This window comes from Megalops cyprinoides, chromosome 6, assembly GCF_013368585.1.
Source record: "Megalops cyprinoides isolate fMegCyp1 chromosome 6, fMegCyp1.pri, whole genome shotgun sequence".
NCBI classification, from domain to species: Eukaryota; Metazoa; Chordata; class Actinopteri; order Elopiformes; family Megalopidae; genus Megalops; species Megalops cyprinoides.
Genome location: NC_050588.1, coordinates 25,591,409 through 25,617,215, shown reverse-complemented (window position 1 = coordinate 25,617,215; position 25,807 = coordinate 25,591,409). Strand labels below are relative to the sequence as shown.

General features: G+C 40.5%; 1 protein-coding gene across 9 annotated transcripts in view; it reads right to left on the bottom strand.

Moving 5' to 3' along the window:
* Window positions 1–742: 742 nt before the first annotated feature.
* Window positions 743–25,807, bottom strand: part of chl1b (cell adhesion molecule L1-like b) — a 66,335-nt gene continuing 41,270 nt past the window's right edge. For 2 of the 9 annotated variants that reach the window (XM_036530536.1, XM_036530535.1), the window contains exons 3-31: window positions 25,540–25,557; window positions 25,207–25,315; window positions 24,278–24,468; window positions 23,518–23,640; window positions 22,654–22,824; window positions 22,381–22,422; window positions 21,836–21,947; window positions 21,543–21,724; window positions 20,734–20,865; window positions 20,455–20,595; window positions 18,789–18,900; window positions 17,708–17,874; window positions 17,431–17,596; window positions 17,192–17,316; window positions 16,420–16,521; window positions 15,883–16,080; window positions 15,342–15,412; window positions 14,251–14,473; window positions 12,837–12,952; window positions 12,353–12,557; window positions 12,109–12,231; window positions 10,708–10,887; window positions 9,587–9,628; window positions 7,377–7,448; window positions 5,111–5,224; window positions 4,634–4,795; window positions 3,773–3,904; window positions 2,453–2,525; window positions 743–1,666 (exon numbers count right to left, since the gene is read on the bottom strand). In XM_036530536.1, coding sequence (XP_036386429.1) covers window positions 1,465–1,666; window positions 2,453–2,525; window positions 3,773–3,904; window positions 4,634–4,795; window positions 5,111–5,224; window positions 7,377–7,448; window positions 9,587–9,628; window positions 10,708–10,887; window positions 12,109–12,231; window positions 12,353–12,557; window positions 12,837–12,952; window positions 14,251–14,473; window positions 15,342–15,412; window positions 15,883–16,080; window positions 16,420–16,521; window positions 17,192–17,316; window positions 17,431–17,596; window positions 17,708–17,874; window positions 18,789–18,900; window positions 20,455–20,595; window positions 20,734–20,865; window positions 21,543–21,724; window positions 21,836–21,947; window positions 22,381–22,422; window positions 22,654–22,824; window positions 23,518–23,640; window positions 24,278–24,468; window positions 25,207–25,315; window positions 25,540–25,557 — 3,806 coding nt within the window. In that variant the 3' untranslated portion in view covers window positions 743–1,464. The remainder of the gene's footprint in view (window positions 1,667–2,452; window positions 2,526–3,772; window positions 3,905–4,633; window positions 4,796–5,110; window positions 5,225–7,376; window positions 7,449–9,586; window positions 9,629–10,707; window positions 10,888–12,108; window positions 12,232–12,352; window positions 12,558–12,836; window positions 12,953–14,250; window positions 14,474–15,341; window positions 15,413–15,882; window positions 16,081–16,419; window positions 16,522–17,191; window positions 17,317–17,430; window positions 17,597–17,707; window positions 17,875–18,788; window positions 18,901–20,454; window positions 20,596–20,733; window positions 20,866–21,542; window positions 21,725–21,835; window positions 21,948–22,380; window positions 22,423–22,653; window positions 22,825–23,517; window positions 23,641–24,277; window positions 24,469–25,206; window positions 25,316–25,539; window positions 25,558–25,807) is intronic. The other 7 variants (XM_036530537.1, XM_036530539.1, XM_036530538.1 and 4 more) reach the window with 7 other exon arrangements.

Here is a 25,807-nt window from a genome sequence, read left to right as displayed (position 1 = left end):
AATAATAATAATAATAATAATAATAATAATAATACTTTAAAGGCCAATCATAAAGCAGTGCATTGCTTTTGTACTGGCTGTAATATAGTTTTCTGCAAAGGAAATAATGCAACACTGAGGAATGTAACTGATACTACCCATGCTATGTAGGTGGAATGGAATTAAATTGATAAGATGGAAACTATAGCATGCTAGTTACTTATTTATTATTTTTTCTCTTTAAACCTACACACTAAATAAAAAATCATTGCCATTTTAGTCTATTTCTTTCATTTCATTGCAATGGACCCAAGGAATCTTTGTACTATACAAATAAAAATGAATCTCCTTCACTGGTTGGTTTGCTTTAATATGTACAGCTAGATAACATAAACCTTGTAAAAGTAAAATATTGGTCACCCTATGAAGTGTTGCTTATAAAGGCTTTATGAAGCTTATGTAAAACCTTCATAAACTAGACATAATACCTTCATAAACCATACACAAGCAAATGTCATACTTCATAACACATACGACATAACACTTTCTTATACAACACGTTATACCAAATGTGACATAACCAAGAATGTCACCTGGCATTTAGCCTTTAGCTAGGTGACATTCTTGGTGTTATGTCTCCATTTATGAAGTATGACATTTGCTTGTGTATGGTTTATGAAGGCATTATGTTGTGTTTATGAAGGCTTTACGTAAGCTTCATAAAGCCTTTATAAGCAACACTTTGTTTAAAGTGTGACCGAAATATTAACAACAAAAATGACACAAACTAAACTATATGGACCAATTGATTCCTGCTTGCTTGTTCAGAGAAATCATCCTTTGCCTACACTAAAACCTCTTTTCAAACTTGTGGTATAAAGGCATTGTATATATTCTAAAGGTTTCAAGCAACTTAGCCCTTGTCTAGAATTTTGAGTGTGTGTAACTTTAACGGGAATAATTTAGTAGGAAACAACTTTTATACACATAACACATTGCATTTAATGCCTGCCTCTGAAATATAAACTAAGAATATTTGCTGCAACTGAAAAATGCTGAGTTCATATATTCACATACACTTGCATGCTTTAAAGTGAAAAATGAGCACAGGAAAGTAGAGGGTAAAAAAAAAAAAAAACTGGCTGCATAGCAGATAAAAAAAGACAGGATATGTGTGTTTTTGTTCTTACATTTGAGTGGAGTACAAACAGTTGCTGCATTTGAATAAATGGTCATGACTCAAAGGTCTGAAGTGATCTATTGTAATACAAAACAACCCACAGATAAATTTGTCAATGATCACAAATCTGTTACAGTATGCAGGCACTGAGCCATAAAGAGTCAAGATGGCAGTGTGGCTGACAAGAACACATTAATTTTCACTTGAAATTGTGCTTCACATAGATTAAGCCATTTATTTCCTTTTTTGCCTTCCACAAATTGCATTACAGTGTTGTCCTAAAGATGGATTGTGTTCCCTTTCCCTCAGGCTGTGATTTGAGTCGTTCCTTTGACTTCCATGGATCCCCTCTCCTTGCGCCCTGCATACTCGCCGATGAACGACCCGTCCTCATTAAACTGGCCATCCTCCTCTCCATAGTCTACTAGACTGTCCCCGCTGTCGGCAGCTTTAATGTCCCCACCGAGAGACTCAAGGCTTCCTTTCAGTGGCTTCTCGTCATTGTCACTGCATGCAACAACAGAGTGCAAGTTAGAGCACTTCACATCAGTAACTGTTAATTACAAAAGTTTTCATACTGAGGGCAGTGAACCAGCTTGCTTTTTAAAGCTGAGCTGAACATTCTTTTCACATTCGGAATGTGTCAACATTCATTTCCAATCTAAGTACAATAGAGTGCTGTGCTGTTACCACAAATAAGGTGAGAAGTTCACTTTTTTAGTGAATCTTAGTGAAGCTAGAGAGGGCATCTTTTGAGCCATGATATCATCACAAAGCCTTGCTCAGAGCTCTTCTTTTTTAGCCTGACTCTGACGCGTTCAACGAGGCTTTAATGAGTTGGATTGTTGGGGGATTAATGGAATAAGTATAGATAATACTGCCCTGGAGATCTGACATTTTCGATTATAGGCACTGTTTTTCAGCCTCCTGCTGCGCGTTGGGTGACCTCTTATCCAAAAAGCAAATAATAAGCACTGAACAATGATGCTTTTCAACCTAATGCACACTACCACCACGTCTAATTGCGAAGCACTAAATACAGTGACACCACATCGTCACTAATGCGTAAACAAGAACGCACTGGCCGCTTTTGTTTACTACCTACGTCCAGATGTCACTCAGCCCATAATGTGTCTTGAACACTGATGCCCGTGAGGGTCCTTGTAAAACTCATGCACACGAGGTTTGCTTTCAGGTTGAAAGAAATGCAGAAACAGGGTTATGTAAATACAGTGCACTGTTTTTTTTAAACCCTTGAATACATACAGGAGTGATGAGGTGGGAAATCTTTACCTGTATTCACAAAAAGTGTCATCGTTGATGCCCTGGGACTCCAGGTCTGGATGAAGGTCTTCCTTCTCTTTCACTGCTCAGTAAAACAGGAGATGCAAGATGAACTTTGAAATTAATTACGTACAATTATAAAGTTTCACGTTTCAGGAAGATAATACAATGGGGAACACAAAACAAATAAATATATTTTCAAAGTTCATATTTTTTCATATGACACGCTCCTTGATAATACCTTTACAGGTTGCAATCATGCACAAGGCATACACTGACGCTTTTTGTGCTTTTTTTAGTCCTTACCATATGTCGTTCTTCTGATTACGTGACATATCTTTCCAGTTCTGGCAAAAGTCTTGTGAACTATTTATTTTAATAACTCCAGCATCATATGTAATTATTTCAAAGAACTGTTGTGTTAAAACTGTCAGACCTAAAAGGTTTCAGATGAAAAAATGGCTTGATTAAAAATGTCCTTGATTAAAACAGTATCTGAGAACTTCATGGAAATTCCGCAGCAATGAAATATTCAGCAAGTCATGTCAATGGCACTTGCAGGTCAGAGACCAGCATGCCTTTGTGCAACTGAATTCTAATGTCTGAGAGACAAACACGAAAGGCAGAGGAAGAGCTGGAGGAGGCTCCAGGTAAAGGCAGAGGAACAAAGCCGTGTGATCTGGGCCTGTCTGCTTGACACGGCAGGAAATAATCTTTGTGGGAGGAACACAGGGGCCCAGGAACCCGCAAAAAAAGAAAGCAGCTAAGGCTGGAACAAAATGTAAGGCTCCACATCCTCCCAATGGAGACTAATGCTATTAATCACTACCGTGTTTCTGCTCTGTTCCCCTGGATGAAGGAATCAACGGCAAAAGACTGCTTATCTTGTGTGGAGAATATAGATATAGCTCTGTTTGTAATTGAAACCCACCTCATACTTACACCTTTTAAATATTCCAGTGTACATATATATACATATGTATAAGACGTGTGTATGTATATATATATTTAATTGCAATTGCATTGTATGCTAAACACTACAAATCCCCATATCACTATCACTTAAAAGCCAAAGGAAAAAAAAGTGAAGAGAAGCAGGTGAAGAGGAGATGGTGTCCATATTAATGAAGTCTGGGTCAGAGAGTAATTTGTTGTAGGCTATTCATAGAGATAAAGACCCAGTTTCAGCCTGGCTTTTGGTGATATCAGTGTTGATACCGCAGAGAAATGGAAAGTCTAGACTGAAAAAGGGCACAGGACTACTGCAAAAGAAGGAAGTGGACAGCACTCACAGGTAGCCAGGTGTGGTATGATAGTGCGATTACTTACCTGAATACTTCCCCCCTTTGTTCCTGTTGATGAAGCAGGCGATTAGCGCGATAAGAGTGAGGAGGGCCACCGCACACATTAACCCGATAAACCAGCCCTGTGTAGATATTCCACCATGTATGCTGGCCAATCCTGTCAAGAACAAAACACTTGGGTTATAACACCAACCTTATCAGACAACATCTCAGTACCATGAATATGCAATAAGTAATGTTGAATGCAAACAGCTATCTGGTACTTGAATAGAGCAGGTAATATCAAGAGCCCAAAATGTATTTCCTGATTAATCGATTGAGGGATGTCAAAAACCTTTCAAGATGGCTCATACTGAGCATACTCCTCATATCTAAACAGTAATGAATAACAGAAAGTTGTACTTCCACAGTAGTTGCATGCCATCATACAGATCACAGGTCACCATAATTTGTTACAAAAGAAACTGAAAAAAACCCTACTCCCTCACTGACTCAAGCATCTATTATGTCACATGGCACTCATGTTTGATTACATTCAATGCTGACAGTTTCAAATGCCATAAGTAATATGTAATACGGTGTACTTATAAGGTGTTCTTGGTATATGCATACAATTACATAGATATGAAGTCTGTAATTTTACCGTTACAGAAAAGATCACTGAAATACAGATAAACCCAATATTTTCAAATGCAATATTCCAGTTCACTCTATGTCACATGGTTTTGAAAGGAAGTGCCACCAACTATCTATTCAATATCCCAAATCTTATCTGCACAACAGGAAATTTCTACATATGGATACTAGAATTTCTTTAAATAATAACAGGCTTTGGTTTGTTTTGTTTTGGGGTTCCTTTCCTGTTCTGAAGACTGTGTCTCCTCACCTGTCCCTCTGGTCCTGATAACATCTTCAAAAATACTAGAATTATCAACCCAGTTCTTAGTCATAAGCCGCACTGTATACACAGTCCCAGGTTCGAGCCCCTCAATGATGTGGAAACTCTTAGACGTGTTTACTGCCTCTGAAATCTTCCAGTTACCTTTACCTACAGAAGGTGCACAATCGGGGAACGTTAGTGATGTGACACACTATCCAAAATATTCTATTTTGTGAAAATGCTTATGCTTAACTTTAAACTTTTATTTTTAGATACATCTGGATAATCATGTTGTTATCATGTAATCATATATATGCACGCTTCAATTACAAAATATAACTAAGCTGAAGACAGCTGTCAATCTTGTATTTTAAAATGTATCTTTGATTGTACATAAAACCATGTAAAAATACAATGTGCTCACTTCAATTAATAATGCTACTACTGTATATAACCAAATATAAAGAAGTAAGATTAGCTTACGGTTGTTCATATACGCAACATAAAACTCTGTCTCCTTTTGCTCGTTCCCCAGAATCCAGCTGATTTTTGCAAAGTTGTCACTAACGGAAGAGCTAATATTGTACAGGATCGGGACTGATGGACAGATGAGAGAGGAGAGAAGGGGCAGAGAGGGTTAGTAAAAAGGAGATAGAAACCACAACCACAGAAAGTACAGCCACCCACAAAGAACTTTCATCAGCAGCATGAGGTTCTTTTGGCCAAAGGTCAGAGTACGTGCTTGCTGTGAATGCCAGAGGCACATCTGTCCAAATACTTTGAGCAAATGACCCTGCCCATGGATGTCACTTCCTTCTAGCTATTCTCCGCAAATTTAATCAGGTTGGGGTTTAGTAGGATTGGGGATAGGGTTAGATTAAGCAATGACTGTTCTCTCCCCAATTTAACTAAATTGAAAGGACTCTTTGACTGAATGTAGCATGAGCAATGCTAGTCTTCTGTCCCCGCGTAGGATTTCATAACTACTTGAGTTAGCTTGTTGAGTTTGGGGTTGGGGCTGGAATTATGCTCAGGGATGTCACAACCAAGGACAAAATCGCCTGGCCAAGGCTATATATTTTTAAACAGATACACCTGTCTGCAGCCAGACACTTCAGCATTCTGCACTTTTTATAGTGCAAACATGTAAGTATAAATACGTATGCACTTATTACAATAGTGCCAACAATGCATATTGTAGACAATGCTTTCTAAAACAGGGACATGCAACAACGATGCCTGTTCGTATTTTTAACCTTTTTAGCAATGTAATATGAACCAAAACAGAAAATGTTAATATATGAAAAAAAAAATTAAAGAAACTGGCAAGCTCAAGCTCAGGAAACTGGCAAGCTCAAGCTCAGAGTTAGTCTGTATGAAAGGTACAGCAAATCCTCCTAAATATCAAGGCATTTCCTTGAGGTTAACAAGCATTCCATTTTTACAGTTATCCCATTGCATATATAGCACATCTCAGACCAGTGCTCTACTTTTCCAGGCACATCACTACACTACATTCCATTTCAAACATGTGGACACATGTGACAGACATGATGCGTATGCATGATATTGTAACCATGGCGATTAAACTCATCATTAGTTTCCTGGAGTCTATGGGAGTTGTTGAACGTGCGACACAGGACTGGGACTAAAAATATCCCTGGGTTGGCGCATTTGTCATCCCCCTGCTCCGACTGGTATTAAATCCCGCAAAAAGCATCTGCAGCCACAGCAGGGAGCAGCCCAGTGACACATTCTGAAGGATGGCTCTCCAATGTCAGGGAATTTCACTAATAGGAGCACTGAGAGCACTGAGATATTCTGATCTACAGCCTTCAACAGCTCCTACTTATCCACTTATAGCCAGCTCCACCTAATTCTATCCTCCCTGTCAATGCTCGCACCCAGGGAGGGCAGCTCAAACTCAGATGCCTCTGATGTGGCAGACGCTCCTCCATCCCCTCTCGCTGTTGTTATTTATTCACTTGATTGCGATGCGGAATTGTTACGTGACCCCCGGGTCAATGTGTCAGCCTGCAGGGGAATGCTGAGGCCCAGCAAATGAATCCCTGAGAATAATATCAGCACATCTGCACCCAGCGCATTACAACAGAATATCCTCTGACCTGGGGATAGCTGATGAGATTTTCAGTTTAACAATGATGCCCAGAAGGAGAAAATAAATAAATAAATAAATAAATAAATAAAAATACAGACACTGGTATCTAAAAATAGTAATAATAATCTCCCAAAGGGGACATAATGTATTTTTCTCTTAATATTTTTGATTTGAAAAGTATTCCTTCTTAATGTGGCATTGTGCTATTGAAACAGACATGTTTACCCTTGCCCTGAGGGTCCTGCATTTGAGTCTGTACGTTTGTACATCAGTGTGCCTTTCTGTCTCCCTGTATGTGAGTATATTTCAGAAACAAATGCTACATTGGATATACATGTACACATGGAGGACTGTGTCCATGGCTTTGTCTCCTGATCAACACTGTTCATAAACTACACTAGTGTTTACCATATCAAAGTTAACTCAATCCTAGCTGTAGCCCATGTAAGGTAGTGCTGCTTGATTAGTGCCACAAATTAGCCACTGGAGGGAGCCTGTGGCAAAAAGAGTTAGCTCATAAGGGAGGGTGACTGAAATCCCCCAGGCATGCAAATATGGTCACTTTTTCTGTTTAACTTAATATACAGCACTATAAAGTGACAATTACTACATCTAGATGTAACATTATACCTAAAGAAGAAAGTGTGGCATTGGCCACAGGAGATATGGGGGTACTTGGAGAGGGCTGTGTGGAGGACTGCCCTGAAAAGGAAGAGAGACCTTGAGATTATTTGATTTCAGAGAGGGATTAGGGTTTACGTTTTTAGTATGTGCATGAAAAATCTAACTACTTGGACAAGTAAGCATAAACTAGCATTCACTAGCACTCAGTGTTAGTAGTCTACTTCACATCATTATCAAATGGGAAGAAAAAGCCTGTATAATTACTAAAACAACACACACATGAGAAGAATTAGGTTATTCAGAAATACTCAGAGAGAAACACTAAAGGCTTCAAAAAGTATATCCAACTGGCACTACCAAGATAAATTAACAATGATGAGACAGATGTTTCTCTGACAGACTTCATGAATAACACACTGAATGTTAAATTTAATCCCTTTTGTTTTTTCCTCATCAGTGACTACTATTGAGGGAGAAATCAATAGTTTCCAGTGACGAAGGACAGTACCAGTCAAAAGTATGGACACACTTGATTGAGATAATGGGAAATATGCATATAAAAACATTTTAATCTTATGCTTAAACGCTTGAAATTTGTTTCTTACACAAATATATGATGCCTAAGTATGAATTTGTTTCCAAAAAATATATATATATATATATATTTTGGCTACTTTGAAGAATCTAAAATATAAGACAGCTTTGATTTGTTGAACACATTTTTGGTAACTGCATAATTACATTTGTGTTATTTCATAGTTTTGATGTCTTTACTATTATTTTAAAATGTGGAAGATAGTAAAAAACCCTTCTATGAGTATGTGTGTCCAAACTTTTGACTGGTACTGTATGTGTTTATTTAACTTTCATCTGCCTCAATGTTCTATAAAAATGACTAAAAGTACATGAAAACCACTGATTATATCTACCTTTTTATTCTGGATTTATTACTGAAGATGTCTTTTACAAATAGTCGGTATTCATGTCAGATAATGATTTGGTGAAGAGCTTTTCACTGCTGAGGGCAAGGGAGCACAGCAGCCAGCAAAGGCAATTGCAGACCCATTGAAGCAATCAATACAGTTAATTTTAATGGCACTGAATGTTTTTTTGTATAAATATGTATTTGCCCATGAGCACGTAAACAAAAGATCTGAAAAGGTGACCGAAAACTTTGCTTTTTTCCACTAAAGCCTATAAAGCCTATATTTTTTCCACTAAAGTGTTTATAAAACTTTTTGTCAAATGTTTGATTTCTAATCCATGGTCAGAAATACAACCACCAATCATACCATTGTGTCTATGGGGAAAAAAAATTGAATTCACCCTCAGATCACGTTATGTAGTAGAAGTCTGCCTGCCCGAGGATTTCAGAGATCTACATTGGGTCTGTCCTTTTCCCCAGATAACATAGTGTACTTTCCGCTTGTTGAACTCATCCCTCATGGAGCCATCAGCAGGTTGCTAATCACTCCAGCAGAACAGCACACACCTCTGCTCCTATTCTGTTAAATGTAGACATGTAGCGCTACACAGCCTGTAGCACATCCTCTAGACGTTCACTAGTTTATAACCACAGGCACAAATCAAATGAGACCCAATGGGCAACTGTACAGTACAGTGATCAGTAACAAATAGCATTCCATTACTTTTATCCAAGATCTCATCTGCATTCATTAGGAGTGATAATGAGGCAGGTTTCAATTGTAATTCTAATTCTATTAATAGTGGTTTAACTCAATTAAGTTTCAACACATACATACATTTATAGGTTTGCAAAACAGCAGGGAACACTTCACTTATAAATGTTAGTAATAAATGAATCATCTAATCTACTGAACTACTGAGCAATCTAATGCAATAGTTACTGCACCACAAAGAGTTCTGACTGGGTGCTAGAGCCAAGGACAAGGTACTTCCAAGGAATTTACAAACTATGACTAAGCTATGTCTACTAAAATTCATTTTGGAATAATTCCTCCAGCAGGCATACTCAAAACTCAAACATGAGTTTTTACAAAGCAAAGGTTGTTTTTTATAGTGTAAACTTTATTTCACATCAGATGTGAAAAGTTTGGAAAATTAATCATGGATTTGATTTTTTGTTTTTTGTACTTTCACAATGCCTGAGGAGATAATTAGTGAAATTATAGTTAGCAAATGTTAGACATTGTGACTGTTTCATTCTATTTCCAGAGAAAGAGGTATCTACATACTGAGGTCGACAGTAGGTGCCACAGCTGTAGAAGAAGAGACATCTTCAGAAAGAGAGAAGAGCAAACGTGATGCATCACCAAGGAGACAGTCAGAAAGGCAGGGCTCACTACCATTCCTCTGTCTCTTGCCAGAGTCACATTTTGCTTTCCAAGTCACACTAAGCACTCAGCCAAAACCATCAAGAGCAGATAACAAAGAGGATGAAAACACAGAACATGCGAGGTAATTTCTGAATTGCTTATATATCATGGCATATCAACACTGCTTATGAAATGTATAGATTTGGTATGAATGCGGTACTGTATGAAATCAAGCACAAAATATTATAGAATAACAGAACTAGATTACTGTCAGCCAGATATATGGCATTTGTGGTACTGGGCTGTCTCATATGTGCCTGAAGCAACAAGGTTTTTAAACTCCTAAAAGGAATTTTTTCATTAATTATTTTGACAATTTAAAATGCACAGACATATGAAATTCTAGTATCGATGAGGTTGATTTTGTTTGAGCAGCAATGTGCTCATATAAAAAATCCATTTGAAATTGTGATATTCAGAATGAATACATTGAATTTCCGTTTTCCAGTTAGAACAATTTATGGTTTCATCTTCAAAATGTGTTATGATATATTTCTTCTGTACGTATCTTCCTTGAAGTAGTATAAAATTACACATTTGAAAAGAATAGCATCAACATTTCTGACATTTAATATATTCAAAATGTACACTGTATGCAAATTTTATTTTACTATTTCTTCATTTATAAATAAATAAATTAAAATGTGTGGTTTCCTTGACCGAGAGGTCTTTTTTTGCTTCTCCAACCAATTGCTTTGTGGCTGGTTTTCACTTTCAAATCAATAGGCACTTGTTCTTTCCTGACAATGATAAATGAAGCCCAGTCACACACCCTTATGATGGTTCCTAGCCATAAAGCAATGCTTGGACAGAAATATCAAAAGCTTGGCAGGATAGGAACCCTCACGTACGTTCCCTGTTTTTTTCTGGGCCACCCCGCCCCCAGACTGCCCCCCCCACCCCCCCCCACCCCCCACACTCCCTCCCCGATGTACGCCCTCTCCTGCGTTCCAAAAGCCATCATATCCCCTGTCACTTACGTGCTTCCAGAACGGTGGAGCCCTCCTCACTAACTGGGGGACCGCAGCCCACTCTGGTGCAGGATCGCAGGTAGAACTTGTACCTGCTGAGAGGCTCCAGGCTCTCCAGCACCCATCTGCTTGTGTTGGGACTGGTGATGTTCACAGTGTGCATCTCTCCTACGTCCGCAGTGTCATTGACTGTGCATGAAAATATATGCTATTATTATACGCTCCACACCACGGTTATACCGCAGCGCCGGGAAATGAATGAGCTAAGCTAAATGGAGGGATAATACGCACATTGTTCCAATGTCAGTAAGAAAGTATGACCCAGACTTAGCAGTGATTAGCAAGGAGAGGTTAAAATCACTCAAATAGTACACACATTCTGCCAGCATCACCTTGCTGACTTAACTCCCTTGCGATGAAACAAGCCTTCAATGTTACAGTAGGGTTATGTGAAATTTGTGAAATATTAACTTTGCAAGCCCTTTTCTGGAGCTGGGTTTATCTTGTGAACAGCTGCACAGCTGCGTTCAATTCCTCTGGTGATGCCGGTGCCACACTGACAGCTGCCTGCATTATCTTCAACATTTCACACATGACTTCCTTCAAGGGGACTTCAAAAACCACACTTCAAACACTTCACAACGATTGGACAAAGACAATGGCTTATCTCATAGAATGTAGTTTGACACCACACCCTTGTGTGCGACAGCAGGATCAAAGATGTCAATGACGTCATTTCACACGCTGAGATTAGCATATTCATCTAAATAATTGACAGGAACTTGTCTGTGACAGAGTGTCTGTTGAGCTAATGAGTAATTAGGCATGAGGTCAACATGATCTGGTCCCTGTAGAGGCCTCTGGCAGTATGGAGACATTGACAGAGATTTCATTGGCTGTTATGTCCTATACTGAGTCATTATTGCTGCTGCTACTTTATGTAGATAAGGATACTCAGTGTGCTGAAAGCCCATTGTCATTGCCACAGCATCATGTTTTCTCTGTGGCACTCGGTGCGCTTGGAACTGCAAAGCCACCAGCAGCAGCCACAATGGGTACCAGCCAACTCTTCCAGCTGTCTAAGATACTGCTTTCCTACTGTGTGCAGGGCTCATGCCCTCCTAGTCCAAGGCTTGGTGCTGATTACATGCTGTTGCTCTCTTGTGCCACATGTTATGCTGCCATTTTTGACTGTAGTGCACTGTAACTGTTGAAAATCAGCTGCTGGCTTGAAGCCGTTGATCTCTGCGTTTGGCGCAGAGTGCTCCGCAGTGTGCCGTGGTACAATGGTATCGCCTAGTGAGATCCAGGCATGGCTGACAACAGCCCCTGAGGCTGGGTTTCTGTGAATGTTAAAGAAATGTGTAATCACTCAAAGCAGGGCTGAAATGGGCTGGGGGCTGCACATACTCAGCTGGTACTGTAGGAGGTACCCTGTGTGGATGCCGTTGGCTTCCAGAGGAGGTGCCCAGACCAGTGTGATGGAATCCTTCTGGGCATTGGTGGCCCTCAGAATAGGGTTTTTCTCAGGAACTGCCAACAGATGGAACGTGGTTAATAGGTTACAAGGGTTACAACATACACTGGTTGGGCATTTGGTGTAATTAAGCTGTTCAGTATGTCTTTGTGTCCTCAAAGCCTCCTGCTCTCCTACCTCCCTCTGGAGTCCTGAAGGTGACAGGGTGGCTACCGGGACCGTTCCCCCTCCCATTAAAAGCCATGACAGTCAGGCTGTACTCAGAGAAAGGCTTCAGGCCTGGGACCATCCCATGATTCCTGTCCCCAGGAAATGTTAGTGACTGCTTTTCCCCATGGACGTTCTCCGAGTTCAACAGGCTTCGTAGCCTCCACCAGTTGACCTGAATCGGGAAGGGCATGCAGTAAGACACGAAACATCCTCACAATGTTGCTATGAGGTTTTACTGGCGCGGTAACTTTAACAGAAAACATCTAAGAAATGCTGTGAAACCATCATGCATGATCAACAGACGCATCGGGCACTAACACAGAGACAGAAACAGAGAGCAAAGGATCCCTTTGAGAACCGAAGGGAGGCAGGAGACACAATGAAGAACAAGGACAGGGTGTCTCCTTTTCTGCCAGTGTAGAAAAAGCACTGGACTGAAGTACTGCATTACCCTGTATCCTCCCAAGTGCCCGTGCAGCTTGTCCTTGTGAACACGCGTCCAGCTGACCTTGATCAAGGAGCTGTTCAGCACCTCCACAGCTACATCATCTGGGGCTGCAGCAGGAACTGCAGGAGCAAAATGCACTCACATCACAATCAATCAAGTCTGAAGATTCAATTTTAATATTCAAGGGTAATGAATTTAACAGTATAGAGAAAACATGCACTGGCATTCATTCCCAGTATTGTGTACCCAAAGAAATGTATGTTCCTGTGTTTAATTCTACGATGTGCATATAGCAAGTAGGACACAACAAAAGCATGCTAAAGCTTGCTTGTTCTGAGATGACTAAAGAGACTTCAGTATACTCAGTATATGCTTCACCAGTGTATCTGGAGTCTCACTACACACACGAGCTACAAAAAAGCAGACACCTTTGAAATGCAGTTCAAAAGCAGAGCCGTATCACATCTAAGCGGAGGACACAAGGAGTACTGCTCTAACAAACACACTGCTATAGCAGAAGGAGATTAAACAATGCATTTAACAAGCAAGCTGCGTCGGATGAGGAGGAGGAAACACTATCTATCGGAAACATTCCTACAGGAAAAGGAGAGGCAATAACCTGAGATAACACCTTGCGGGCAACTCCAAAAGAAAACTGAGAGCAAGAACGTAGTTTAGAACGGGAGAATTGCAACACAATGCATCAGTCATGTCAGGGAATTTGTGTCAGGCAATCTGTGTCAATCTATGGATGTTCAGAATCCCTCAAGAATAAAGCTCCACTGTGTCAGATAACCCCAGTAAAGCCAAACGACCAATATTATGAAACGGCTGCTGCTGTTCTTGAAAAAGAGTGCCCTCGGCGATTGGTTCGCTGTTGGTCTAAGGCCAATTGAGGCCACGCATTTCTGTGCTTGGCTTGTATGGTGACAAAAGTGAAGTGAGCGGGGACAGGGAACATTATTACATAGTAAACACTCCGTGACAGATGGGAGCTTTTGGTTCAGGTTGTAAATTCCCAGTTCTTTACATATAGAGTTCTACCCTGTGCATGATGACTGTGAGAGGTACAGAACACAACCAACTGTAGATTGTGAGTAACATTAGTGGGGAATGATAAACAGACACAAGTTCATTGCGCAGTTTTCTTTCAAACAGCTTGACAAAAGGCAGTAAACCAGAGCATTAAAAAGTGAACTGAAACGTGTGTGTGTGTGTGTGCGTATACCAGTGTTTGTGCATGTCCAGGTGCATGTGCATGCATGTGTCTGCGCTCATCCTTCCCTTGAAACATTACATAATTAAACTAAATTCAGTAAAGCTAAATGAAAGTGTTTAGCGCTCTGCAGTACAGAGGATACTGTGACCCATCGGCATAGTATTCCTATAGGAACGACATGCAGGCTCTGGTACTTACAGTCCTCCCCTGAGTAGCCTGTCACCACTTTGGGCTTCGGTCCCCAACCCTGGTGATTGTGAGACTGGATCTTTATCTCATAAGGGACGAAGGTGGGGGTGTTCTTCACAATGAAGGAATGCCTTTTGACCACTTGCTCTTTCCAGTCCTCGTCTACACCCAGGCGTCTGTAGCTCACCTTGTACTCCAAACCAGGGCCATTGTGCTCGATGGGAAGCAGTGGCTAAGGGAATTTATGACATTCCATTGATCAATGAATAAGCCAGTAAGAGAACAAACAATAAACAAATGAAAAATGTGTTCACAATTTTTGTTTTCACAATTTTTAGACACCTAAGTTTAGCCCTCATTTAAAAAATATCACCTGCAAAAGAGGGTAGATTTGGTGCAGTTCACATATTCCCTGTGTATTATGTTTTGCATCCTTAGATACAGCACCAAAAAGCTAATTAGGTGTCTATCATGTTCACATATTGGTTTGTCAAATTAAAAAGGTAGAAAAAAATAAAAGGTGGGAATTAAGATTGATAGCAAAAACTGGGAAAAAAAAACCCTCGTGTTCTCTTTATCCAGGAAGTGTAATTGGCACTGAGCTATTCTGTTACCAAGTAACAGAATACAGCGATGAGACATTCTTGCAACAGAGTAACTTTGGACAATAAAAGACAATTATCCATACAGGCAAAACATTAACAATGAGAGACCTATCAAAACTCCTGGCCTCTGGCCCATCTCCTTACAACAGAAGATCGAGAATAATTGGCCTATTTTTTACAATAATATGGAAATGAATCCATGTAAAACTTGCTTTTTATTGCCTGTCATTCCTCATTTTATTCAGTTCTACAATGGATGGGTTTCAAAGTAATTCCACTTCTTAGGCACATCAATACAAGTTAAATTCAGAAATATAAAGGACCAGGAGTGAGGCTATCTAGACTTTGAACTTTTTGCATCCAAGACACAATTAAACAAATCAACAGACATTTACCTTTAAAAATAGAATTTCTCTCACTTCTACACTAAACTGGGTCATTTTGGCAGTTGTGGTCAGCTAAAGTCAGTTTGAAAGACCATGCAGTGTTTCTTACCTCCCAGATAATATCCATTTCATGGGGCAAATGACCTTCAATTTTTATATTTTCAGGGTTCTTGTCTGGAGCTATAAAAGCAAAGAAATATGGGTTTTGTTAGTATTGGATCTATTTGTGAAAAAAATGTCCTTTGATACGTGGGCCCTACAAAGACAGATCTAAATGACCCTTTAGGATATGAAGTTTAAATTGCAACGGGCATCAATGACACTGCTGATAGTATACGGGATTATTCATTTGTTTGTTCATTAATTCATTTACCCATTCATACATCCATTTACCAGATACCATTACCCAGAGTGACTTTCAGAGCATTAGAAGTAACATTACAGAATACAAACAACAAATAAGCAAATACAATATTAACTGTAATATACAGGTACCTTCTGCAGCAGGCAACTTTGAGCCATCTCATGAAGTAAAAACACAAATCTCTGAATGCAATTCAAAGCCAAATCATGCTGGGCTATACAGGGAGACAGAGAGAAATAGCAGCATACAGACAGTTTGTAAGTGATGACCAGGGCATGTTCCAGACCTGTGGGAGGAGTCCTGTATCTTTCTGTCGGCTCACTGGGTGCTCCTTTCCCAATGGCATTGACAGCAGACACATGGAATTGGTAGTTGACATGGCCATGCAATTTGAGGAGCGCCCAGGCATGGTTTCCTGGAACCCTCAGCAGTTCTTTCCACCGCCCCGGCTCCCACTGGTTCTCCTCATATTCGATAATGAACTCTGTTCAAACAAAAGCCACAGATCAATGTCCACCAGACAACCTTGCAAGGCCGTCTTATTGTGGGCCAGGACAGGTTCTTACAGGTCATCTGTAAAAAGTGTAGGAAGCAATACACAAAAAAGGTGCTTGGAAGGACTGACAATGTCAAACAAAACTGACAAATAGAAATTATGGAATTGTTTGCCCACATTAAACCGCACTATCAAACACAAATGAAATGTCAATACTATTTGTATCACTGTTGCTAGTCTTTCATAGACCTTAAAACAGGAGTTTTTGCCGCTCTACATGCTGTCCTGGGCCTGTTCTCAGCAAGGTCAGCGGAGAGGTCTCATTACCATTTGTGGGGCTGTTGTGGTCATCCCCAGGGATCCATTTCAGTTTCACGCTCCTGTTCTTATGCTCGAACAGCGTCACGTCCTCTGGGGCATCGGGGACATCTGACCCAACATAACAACAACACATAACAATGTGACACCTCTACTGCAGGTGAAATCCAGACAGCCAGTTGTGACTGAATACCTCCATGCTCACCCATGGTTTCTATCACCATACAGTGAAGGCAAATCCGTGGAGGTATAGACATGAACACAGTTTAAACTCTGGGATGACAGCTCTTACATGTTTACAGACATGAGCCAAGTTTGGTTCAGAGCATTGTATGTTGTAGTGCAGATCTGATCTGCTGATGTGTCAATATCCCTACGGTAATACACGGTATAGCATTGTGTAGATCCCTAGTGATCGCTGCAGTAACGTGTTCTGTAGATTACCCAGGGGGTTGAACAGCAAAGGAAGAAGCCATTATCTGATGCGCTGAATACAATGATGTGGACCTGATGTACTGTTGTTTTGTTGTGCTATGGTAGGTTGTGTTGCGCTACGTTATCGCTGGTTACCTGTACACTGATGTGTAATGCAGATCTCTTGGGGGTCGAAAAGTGTACTGTTTTGCAGAAGGCCAATGTAATGAACAGTGAGGAGAGCAGTCCTCTGATGTATTGAATGGTCTAGTATAGATCAGATCTAATGATGCCTGAGCATTGATTCCCCTTGCATAGCTCGTTGATGTTGCACAGATGTTATGTATGTGCTGCACATGTTACTTACCAAGCACAATGAGCTGTGCAGAGGCTGTGTCCTCATCCAGTGGGGTTCTGGCTATGCACACGTACTTGCCCTGGTCTTTATGGCTCACGTTGATGATCTGCAAAATCCCGTCCTCCACAAGGTACCTACCCATACGGAGATAAATGCACGCAATGATCGCTCGGGGCAGAATCCCAGAGATCATGGCATAATCCCAGTGGGATTGAAACTACAGTGCCGTGATGAATGGTGCACCTTACCCAGCATTCTCAGTGTGGTTGAAAACTATCTCTGCGTCATCTTTCTGCCACAGTATTTCAAGGTCACCTCGAAAGGACCTGTCGTATTCAGCCTGGCATGAAAACTGGGCGGTGGTGCCTCTCAAAATGCGCAGGTCTTGAGGTGGCTCCACTATTCGTGTAGGATCTGAGACAGGGCCAACAAGTCAGCTGTGTTAACAACATTTTTTTCTTAACATTACCATTCAACATGACTATACTTTTAAAAAATAACTCAGCGTGATCTATTTATTTTTACCTTTTATATCCAAGATGGCAGTGATGGCAAATTTGCCTTCAGTGTTCGTAGCGAAACAAGAATATTGTCCCATGTCCTCCTTTTCAACACTGTGGATCTCCAATGAGCCATTCTCATGAACAGTGACTCTGGGGCCCTCTACAGAATTTGTAGTGTCATCCTTGGTCCTATGGGATATGAAGGCTGTGACTTACCTACATAATAATGTGTGCATTCATTCTCAAATTTCTCTATTTACTTTATAAATGCTGAACAAGAGGCCATGCAGCATGCACATCCCATGGTTATTCATGATGTTTCATGAAAGAAGAAAATGGTCCTTCGTAGAGTTTGAATGGGATTTTTTTCTGATTGTCCTTCTTATCTAGGCATAAATTCATATTTATGTTGCTTTTTACCAAAATCCCATTTCAATGCACATCTCAGATGTGCAAACCATATGTGGCTCAAAACAATTAATATTTCAAATGAAACTGCTGTAAAATGAATTTAAAAATCTCTGTTGTCCTCTGAAAAGTCTATTAAAGGATAGGATACATTTCATATGTATCCTAAGTATTTATGCGTATGATTGAGCTATACTGTGTATGCCTAGAACCAAGTCACCTCCAGTCAAAAACACTACCATCCAGAGCTTCTCATTACATTTTTCTTTTGCTTTATTCTACAGTTTGCTGTCAGATCACTTACAGACACCGACTTCAGAATGCTCAACTGCGCATGTAAGTACTCAATACATATCATAAAACATATTGAATTTTAATTTTGTACCACAGCTCTCCTTTAATGGCTGCTGATCTTTAAATGTTCAGACTGCAGAGCTGTTACTCATTGTGTCACTCAGCTGGGAGCAGAAAAGGAATCCTTTCAAAACCTGTTTGGCAAACAGCTTTATCCTGCAAGGAATCCATAGCTCACAGACTACACGTTACCCACTTATTCTGACAGGTTAAAAACTTTGTCAATAGCACTGTTCCATGACCAAATTTGATGACCATCTGGTCCTGTGTAACACAGGTCTATTCTCCACAGGGCTGGCTGGGCTTCTGTGTGGCAGAGGAGGGTGGGAGGGATCGCTCACCAGGAGATGGTGGAGGGCGGAGAGCTGAAGACCTTGCAGTGCATGACAACACTCTTCCCCTGCACCGCTGCATACTCCTGATAATCTTCTGTCAGGATCATAGGGGGGAGGTCTGTGCGGATAGACAGAGGTCAGTCGAAGTGTTAGACATGCATATGCCAGATTTTTGTCAGATGTTTTTTTTTCATGAACACCATCCGCCACTTACAGAGGCTCAGCAAAAGCATTGTTCCAGTTAATTAACAAGGCAACTGCTAAGTGAGTGAAGGGTGCAGTCGGTAGAGAAGACTTCTCTTTTTTCCAGTTGCATGTGTGCACTTATTGCTGGTTGATTTTAGCAAGTGGCTTGATTTTGCTTCAAAGACCATAGCATGTTCACATGACACGCAAATGCCAATGGGCATTCACATTTGGGAGAAATACTAACAAAATGTTGGGCAAAAATCTAATTTTCACTTGGTTAAAAAGGGGGAAGGGGGATTGGGTTATTTTGACTCATACCAGCAATGTCACATCAAAGTGTGTCAATAATATTCCGACAGTTCTGACATGACTCCTGGGTAATTCAAACACGTTTCTCAAAATGAAATTTGCTTAATTGTGTGGAACAGAGGCTCTGCACATGAAAAAATGGATACATGGTATCTTTAATTTTAATTTCATAGGTGGGCCCAATATGAATGGCATGGGTGGAAGAGTGGCACTGGAGAAATCATTATAAGCACATCGTGATCGCTTGTCACCAGAGGCTCTGCATTGCAGAGCTTTCTTGAACCTGCAGCAGCTGCCTCGGACAAACGGCTGCTGAGTGAGTCACACAGGGGATTTACAGATGTCCTGAGAAACGGCGCGGGTAGTCTATTCTTCCTATAAGGGCTAATGAACAGGAGACCTTTCAATCACATTCCCACACCGTTATGAAGGAGAGTATATTACTACATATCAGCGTAGGGCATATTTTGCTTGCAGCGTCTTGGTTTAAAAGTGAGAAACCGTTAGCATATAAAAGAGCATCATTGCCGGCGGAGGGATACGGAATCCACTGGGAGTGTTACAAGGCTGTGTGGGGACGTGCTGTTCCCCTGCCACCTCGCTCCTCCCCACCTCAGTGAGCAGAGGGCAGTGTTCACTCTAAACCTTGACATCACACCTCCCACAGAAGCAACACATAGTGCCTGAGTTTAACTATCATTTAGATACAATAAGAAACAGGTGCTTCCCATCATTCACTGACATGTCTGCTTTGTTATTCTCTGTCATGGTTTTATCATATTATAAATAAGAACAAAAAAAAAACTAGCCATGAGGTTTTGATAACTGACACATTTGCTTCTTGAAAGGAACAGCCATATCTGAGGAAACTTGGATCCAAACTTGGATTGCACTCTTGCACACTTGCATTCCCCAAATACGTACATTATTATTACAGTTTTATTGTAGTACGTTACCTATGTCGCTAGCAGATATCCTTCTCTTTGGGTTTAGAAGTGGGAAAAAATCACCACCTCTACCCCCACCCCTAGATCTGAACCCACAACCTGCTTATGTCTACATGTGAAAACATGATTCACTGTATATATCAGTACAACCAGATCCTTACAGAATCAGAAACATAAACAGTGGCATAACAGTAAAATGAGTATAGAGGAACAGGTATTATCCTTACTCATGACCATGATATTGGCATTGGCCAGGAGGGTGCCATGCCTGTTGGATGCTTCACACTGATACACTGCACTGTCATTAGCTTTGACGTTGTGCAGAAAAATGGTGTCTTCAAGCACTTTTCTGTTGGATGCTGGGGCATCTGAAAAAAAAATCATTTAAATCAGTTAACTTTGCACTGAATCACAGTGAAGGGGTATTAGTAATGCAGACAGTGAACCAAAAGTGCGCACTGATAAAGTAAATGTAGCATTGAGAGGAACATGCATCCTTGACACACCCTTGAGAAGCTGTCCATTCACTGTCCACGTGATGGTGGGCTGAGGTAAACCTGAGACCATGCACTTAATGTACACATCCGAGCCAATTGTAGCCAACTGGTCCTCTGGCTCAGACAACCACCTGGGAGGCGCTGAAGAAAGAAAGCAAAAGAAGAGTAATTACACAAGTAATGTAATCTAGCATTGAACACACTCTTTTTTTTTAGAAAAAAAGACCACAATTATAGATTTCACCAGCTCTGTGTGTACCTTACAAACCGATTTTAGCTGAATACTGGTTTCAGGTAGTCAGTGATTTCGGTCGCAGCTACTAACACTGTTCTCTAATTACTACTTATTGCTTGGTATCTCTGCCCACCTAACTCCCCACATCTGCGCCGTTTTTCAGAGGAGACTAAAGGACAATGACAATAACTAAACACTAGGTGGTGCTCACACAATGTAATCCGGCAGTAATCTTTTGAAACCATTTGTGGTTAGATGTATTGCTAGTGCATTATGTTTAATGTACAAAGGAATAATATTGAACATCTTAGTGCATAATACCAAAGGAGTCCCTGTGACATCCATCACATTTTAATTGTAGTGAAAGTGCAATACTTCAAATGAGCTACAATGTAATTTTCTCAGCTCTTTCATCCACACTGTTGCACTGTGCTTGCTGTAAATTATATATATTATTATATTGTGTTCCTCACATATAAACATTTACTTGATGAAAACAGAAATACCTGATGTAAATGTGTGAATGTGGGGATAAAAAACTAGACTGTCTAAATAACTAAGAACACTGAATTTAGTTATTCACCTTCAACTGTCACATGAAAGTAGTGGACAGCTTCACCGTGGGGGTTCTTGGCCTTGCACATGTATTTGCCCTCATCGTCCCCGTGGACCCCGGGTATTGTCAGGAGTTTTCCATGGTTATCCACACTTGCTCGGTCAGTCAGCCTCTCTCCAATTTTAATCCATTCAATGCTCGGAGTTGGACTTCAGAAAATATGGAGAAAGAGGTCAGTGTGGGTCAAAGCAATCACATATTATAATGAAAAAACTTGAAAAGAAGCAGTCTTATCTGGAAGAACAGACGACACTACTCACAATCCCTCTGCAATGCATTCTAGCTCCAGCTTGTCCCCGTGCACTAGACTTATCTCTGTCTGGCCACGAGGCGGCATCAGAAGACTGGGTTTTCTCTCAAGGATTTTGTTTGCTTTATGACAGACAGAAATGTTAGCAATTAATGTTTTGCCTTACAGATTCATAGTTTTTAATGCTTGAAAGACTTGAGAGAACCAGTTGAATGGCATGATGAATGACAAATTTTACATTTAAGACACATCTTTGAATATTTATCCTTATCTAGGAGCAAATGATTTATGAATTATTAAGAAAAAACATGAATCAATGATAAATATACTTGCAGCTCACATTAAAGGATGTTGCGATACTGTTGACAATATGTATACTGTAGGTCATTTTGAGGGTAATGAGCATATGCAAATTGTAGATATATTTCCAAACACCATATGTGCAGGTTGAAAAAAAAATGTAAATCGTTTAGAACATATGTCAAAACAGATCTACTTTCACTAACTAGAGGAAGTGGTGCTGTGGAGGTTACAGTATTATGAAATGCGACTCACCACCATCATCGCTATCGGACTCAGAGTCACTAATAGACTTGGCTGAAATGCAAAGATGGAGAACACATGAAGACACAGAATCCAATGACAGTTGTGATCTAAAAACCAATCCACCCGCATCGTTTCATGACAAACACAAAACAGAGGCATAAAGATGTGGACAGTGAAAGATGATAACAATTCCCACAACGTTCATCTCGCTGGTGTGAACGTGCATCTCCATGGTGTGCATCCCAGCTGTCTGGGCTGGGGGTGGTCTGGGGTGCCACTTACTGCTTCGGACGATTACGGACATAGCGGTTTTCTGTACGATGGTTCGTATCCTGGGGAAGGCAGCGTAGCAGCAGTAGTCTGTGCGGCTGTCCTTCAGCTGCGCGTTGGAAAAGTAGAGGTTTCCATTGAGGCCCATTGACACTCTCTCATCCTGTTCAATGTGCTGGAGACCTGGAACGAAAACAGGGAGTGGATGGATGAGAAAAGACGTGTAGTGAAACAGGAAATACGAAATATACTAGTGAAATACAGTAAGCACTGTGGGTTACTGGGCATCTGCTAAGTACATATGTTATGCCTATATAATATAATATAATATTATATTAAATACACTTTCAGTCTGATTTAAATACTGTATTTCCATACATAATAGTATCCTTTCTAAACATATTATGTTTTTTTGGTATTATTTAGCATTTTATTTTTCCAGTACTCATTCACTGTTCTTCAGCGCTATTTGTCAGCATTAAGTAACATTTCAAAATAACCCTCAGACCTGCTTCCTTTTTATTATTTTTAGTATAATGCATGGATACAAAAGCTCTCCTGTTCCACACACAATAGCCACTAGCAATTTCAAAAGCATGCTCATAGTTTGAATGTGCTGGGAAATGAGCTGTCCTTATTGAGATTGTACACAGTGGTACAAGTCACTTATATGCTGGTACTTAAGACAATAAAACCAGACAGAGTATGCATTTCTGTGTCTGTGTGTATGTGTAGGAAGATGGAGAATTCATTGAAAAGAAGACTGAACCCTGGGTCTCAAACAATACCTCTCCATCATATCAGTGGTACTCCTCACACACTGTAAACTCACTGAATAACATCCACATAAGCAGTGCTGAGTGCTTATTCACTCACCTAAGGTCATCCAGTAGATCTGGAGTGGAGGTATACCTTTGGGGGGGTTGCATTCCAGAATGAATGACTGACCTTCCTCCACTACAATCGGATCAATCTTCTCCTTTGGGAACTTCGGAACAACTAACCGAACAACAGCAGAGACAAAAAAATATTGTTGTCTTTGATTGGAATGACAGGTTGTCAGTACACATGTAATTCCATGTATCCCCTGTGGATGGCAGCCATCCAATGCTGGTTCTGATCACTATATTAAGTGTTTTCCATTAACACCGGTAATGTAATGTAAACACAGCATTGTATGACCGTTTTACAACTAGGAATGGAAGGAATAACAGGGACTGGAGGAACAGATTGTTTTTATTGCCATCATCATTATTCTTATTATTAATTTAAGTTGCATTACATACACAGCACTGAATAATTTGAACCCAAAGTTCAAAAGCCAAAGTTTTTCCAGTGTTGCTCAGCTGCCCTGGTCTGGGTTTTCCTTTGATGATTTATGTAGTATGCATTGAGACGAAATGAAAAATATATCCAGGGAGGTGATGGAAAGTCTGCATCGGTCTATTTCTGTTCTACAGTCTCCAGGTACAAATGTGATGGAAGTGAAGGAGAAGAGTGCTCTGGGGTTTCAATATCATTCTGCTTCGCTAATACAACATTCACTACAGAGCGCAAATACACTGGAGTTCAGCTCCTGTATCAATTTGAAAGAACTCTAATAAATATCTCAGCCACTGAGAGACGTGTTACTCACGGGGCACAATGAATTCAATCTCCTCAGATATGGCTGTTCCCAGTTCATTGAAGGCGTAACAGCGGTACTTTCCCTGGTACTGAATGAGGTTTCCTTTATTTGGGATCACAAATGTCCCAGAGTTTCCGTCTTTTATCAGTCTGGCATCCTGGTATGGGTCAAACTCATGGCCATTTTTTGTCCATCGGTATCTACCAAACGAAGACATCCATCATACTCAAAGTGTCACAATATACATCTATCCATACATAATCCAATCCAAACATAATCCAAACATTAAGGTCTTTTAATTAATATATACGTTGTTCTGTAAGAATTCAAACATGTACCAACACTGTCTCACCCACACAAACAACAGTAATTATAAGTACACCACCCTTTCAGAAGTATTCATTGTTGGCCAAACAAAATCACAACATCAACACTACATCAGCACTGGGCATGCACTGCTACTAATACCCTTGAGCATGGCATATATTTTGAATTGTTTTAACAAATGTGTATAGCTGTATAAATGGATGATTGCTCGAAATGTAATAAACCATGGATAGAAGCACATGGTAATGTTAAAATGTAAATGTATGGGAGGTCCCGAGCGGCTCAGCTGGTCAGGCATTTGCTTTGAGCCTAGGCTGAGCCCTGTGGCCCAGGGTTGAAACCAGCTGTGTCATTTGCCAACAATTACTGGAACAGTGGCAAAAGAATTGGCTTCAAACCACCAGGGATAGGCGTGGGTAGGTTGGCCGCTGCTTCCTCATCTCACCGCTATTAGGCACCCTTGCATTTGTAAGGTGCCAGCAAGTTGCTCAGATGACATCAATGAAGTAGCACTTTTCCTCCTAAAGCTAAAATGCAAGCTGTGAAACATAAGTTTGAGTGTTGAGCTCAGATCTCTCAGCAGCAGCCTCCCCTGTCGGTGTCTCACTCACTTTGGCTCAGGGTTGCCTTTGGCCTCACATTTCATGGAGAAGCTCTCGTCAAAAGGGAATGCGATCAGAGAGCTGGGAGACTGCGCAGTGATGGTGGGCAGCTGCTCAACTGCACGAGAACAACAGGGAAAACACTGAGAGATAAGCTGGATTACAGTTCACCCACCCTCCATACAGCATTAGGGTTTGTGCATATATGCATACGCACAGGGACAGGGAAACAGGGAAACAAGGACACAGGGACACACATACTCGCACAAGCTAACATGCATACACAAAGATGAAGAATTATGATGGAGTGATTGTGTAAGCGACATAATATGACAGACTTACTGTTTACGTGATCTAAAACTAGACAATCCATGGCAGCAAGAGAAAAAAAAACAACATTGACTGGTTTTAAGCATATTTTGTTAGTAAATGAAACACATTTTATTTGTTTGCAAAATATGACCATGTATTTTGCATTAATATATCCTAATGAGTGCACACATATCATAAATTGGTATATCTTCCAAACATTTCCCAACATTTCTTTAGTATAAGGTCTAAAAGTCAGATGTCTGAATAATTTATACACAAAGAAACCTTGAGTCAGGTT